At 44.4% G+C, this 2,411-nt stretch overlaps 1 gene segment (V, D, J or C); it reads left to right on the plus strand.

Annotated features, from left to right (window-relative positions):
* Positions 1-327: 327 nt before the first annotated feature.
* On the plus strand, positions 328-830 carry LOC114687064. The segment is given in 2 exon segments: positions 328-415; positions 499-830. Coding segments are annotated over 2 exon segments (378 nt in total).
* Positions 831-2,411: the final 1,581 nt, after the last annotated feature.

Consider the following 2,411-nt stretch of genomic DNA (forward strand, 5'->3'; position numbering starts at 1 on the left):
TCACAGCTACCATCTGTAAATCGATTTTTTTTCTCACCAAGAGGAGCAACTCTCTGGCTGAAGTGTATTTGTGAATTGAGCACTTACATCTTAACGTTACACCCATAAGGTCTGTACAGGGCTTTGGTTATTAGTATGGGATCCATCTCCTCAGACAGGATTAGAACTTAGACTTTAGTATCCTGCTGCCAGACTCAAGGTCCTTTACCTTTCTTATCCAGCTGGACTAGGTCTTTACCTAAGAAGTTCCCTGCCTCATGAATATGAAAATCATGTGTGTCTATGGTGGTAAATACAGAGATGTCCACACCCTAGAACAACATATGATCTGTGTCCTCTCCACAGTCACTGAGCACATAGGTCCTCACCATGGCATGGAGCTGGATCATCCTCTTCCTCCTGTCAGTAACTACAGGTAAGAGGCTTTCCAGTTCTGAACCTGAAGAAGGAACAGGGACTGAGGTGACAATGACATCCACTCTGCCTTTCTCTCCACAGGTGTCCACTCCCAGGTCCAGCTGCAGCAGTCTGGTCCTGGGCTGGGAAAACCTGGTTCCTCAGTGAAGTTGTCTTGCAAGGCTTCTGGCTACACCTTCACTGACTATGGTATGCACTGGGTGAAACAGAGTCCTGGACAGGGCCTGGAGTGGATTGGAGCTATTAATCCTAGAAATGGTGGTACTGCCTACAATCAGAAGTTCAAGGGCAAGGCCACACTGACTGCAGACACATCCTCCAGCACAGCCTACATGGATCTCAGCAGCCTGACCTCTGAGGACTCTGCGGTCTATTACTGTGCAAGAGACACAGTGTTACAACCCACATCCTGAGTGTGTCAGAAACCCTGGAGGAACAGGAAGCTGCCCTGGGACTGAGATGACAGAGAAGATTAGCCTCGAGACTTACACAGAAGTAATTGTTCTGACTCTCCACTTTTCTGCCTTCTCCTGTGTAAATAAAGTGATCCTGATTGAGGTCCAGTGACCTCATCATCCATTTACATGATGCTTCTGTAGTAAAACACTAAAGAAGGGAAAACTGTGATAATGCATAGTGACAAAATGAGACTGAAACTCTTTTGGGAGTAGCTTTGAATAAAGTATAATATGAATTTTATCAGTAAAACCCACATAAACAACATCTGCGCACACAAAACTCCTCTCACAGTCTTAAGCAGCCTGAATGTGAGTTTTTAATTCTGTGTTGTCAGCAGAACTTCCAGTTTCATAGATTGTAAGAGATATTTTTATCATAACGCTCTGTCACGTAAGTGTAATTCTTGTAAGTTGACCAAAAGTATTATTAAATTTCTTTTCATAAAACTCATTTATTGACCCAGTATATATAGACTCGGATTCAGTTCTCACTGCCCACATAGCAGCTCACAACTATCTGTAACTTTTCGTCCATGGCATCCAGAACCTAAAACCCTTTTCTGGTCTCCACATGCACCATGCATGCACTCACAAACACAAAATAATTAAAAAGTAAAATAATATAAAACTTTGATTTCTCTGACAGTATGGCTTTTGGAAAAAGCTTAAACTCCCAGCACCCAGGAGGTGTAGGTAAGAAAGATTAGCAGGTCAAGTTTAGTCTCAGTACACAGCTATTTCCAGGGCATTTGGGACTGCTTGAGACCCAAACTACCATGTCTATTAAATAGTTTTACTAGATGGGCTTGGCTAAATTCAATGGGTCACCAAACAAAACACCTGGCTCCCTGGGGGGCAGATCCTCCTCTGAGCTGTTCACTTTCTTTCCTTTTTTTAAAATCCTGTTTATTTTTTTTCTTTTATTTTACAATACTATTCAGTTCTACATAACAGCCACAGATTCCCTTGTTCTCCCACTTCCTGCCCCCCTCCCTTTCCCCCCAGCCCACCTCCCATTCCCACCACCTCCAGATCAAGGCCACCCCTGAGGACTGAAATCGACCTGATAGACTCAGTCTGGGCAAGTCCAGTCCCCTCCTCCCAGATTGAGCCAAGCGTCCCTGTATAAGTCCCAGGTTTCAAACAGCTATCTCATGCAGCGAGCCCAGGATCTGGTACTACTGCCTAGATGCCTCCCAAACAGATCAAGCCAATCAACTGTCTCACCTATTCAGAGGGCCTGATCCAGCTGTGGGCCCCTTAGCCTTTGGTTCATAGTCCATGTGTTTCCATTTGTTTGGCTATTTGTCCCTGTGCTTTATCCAACCTTGGTTTCAACAATTTTCTGAGCTGTTCACTTTCAAGAAGACCCTGCATGCCCTGAGAAAAGAGGAGAAAAGTCTTTAGAAAGTGTGCAGCTGTGACCAAAAAGTCTATCAGTGTGGCAGTGGACACATTCAACAACCAGTTTACCCTGAAGCTGAGCTCTGCTACGAGTGAAGACCCAGCCTAATATTACTGGGAAGCAGATACAAT

This window comes from Peromyscus leucopus, unplaced genomic scaffold (genome assembly GCF_004664715.2).
Source record: "Peromyscus leucopus breed LL Stock unplaced genomic scaffold, UCI_PerLeu_2.1 scaffold_1209, whole genome shotgun sequence".
NCBI classification, from domain to species: domain Eukaryota; kingdom Metazoa; phylum Chordata; class Mammalia; order Rodentia; family Cricetidae; genus Peromyscus; species Peromyscus leucopus.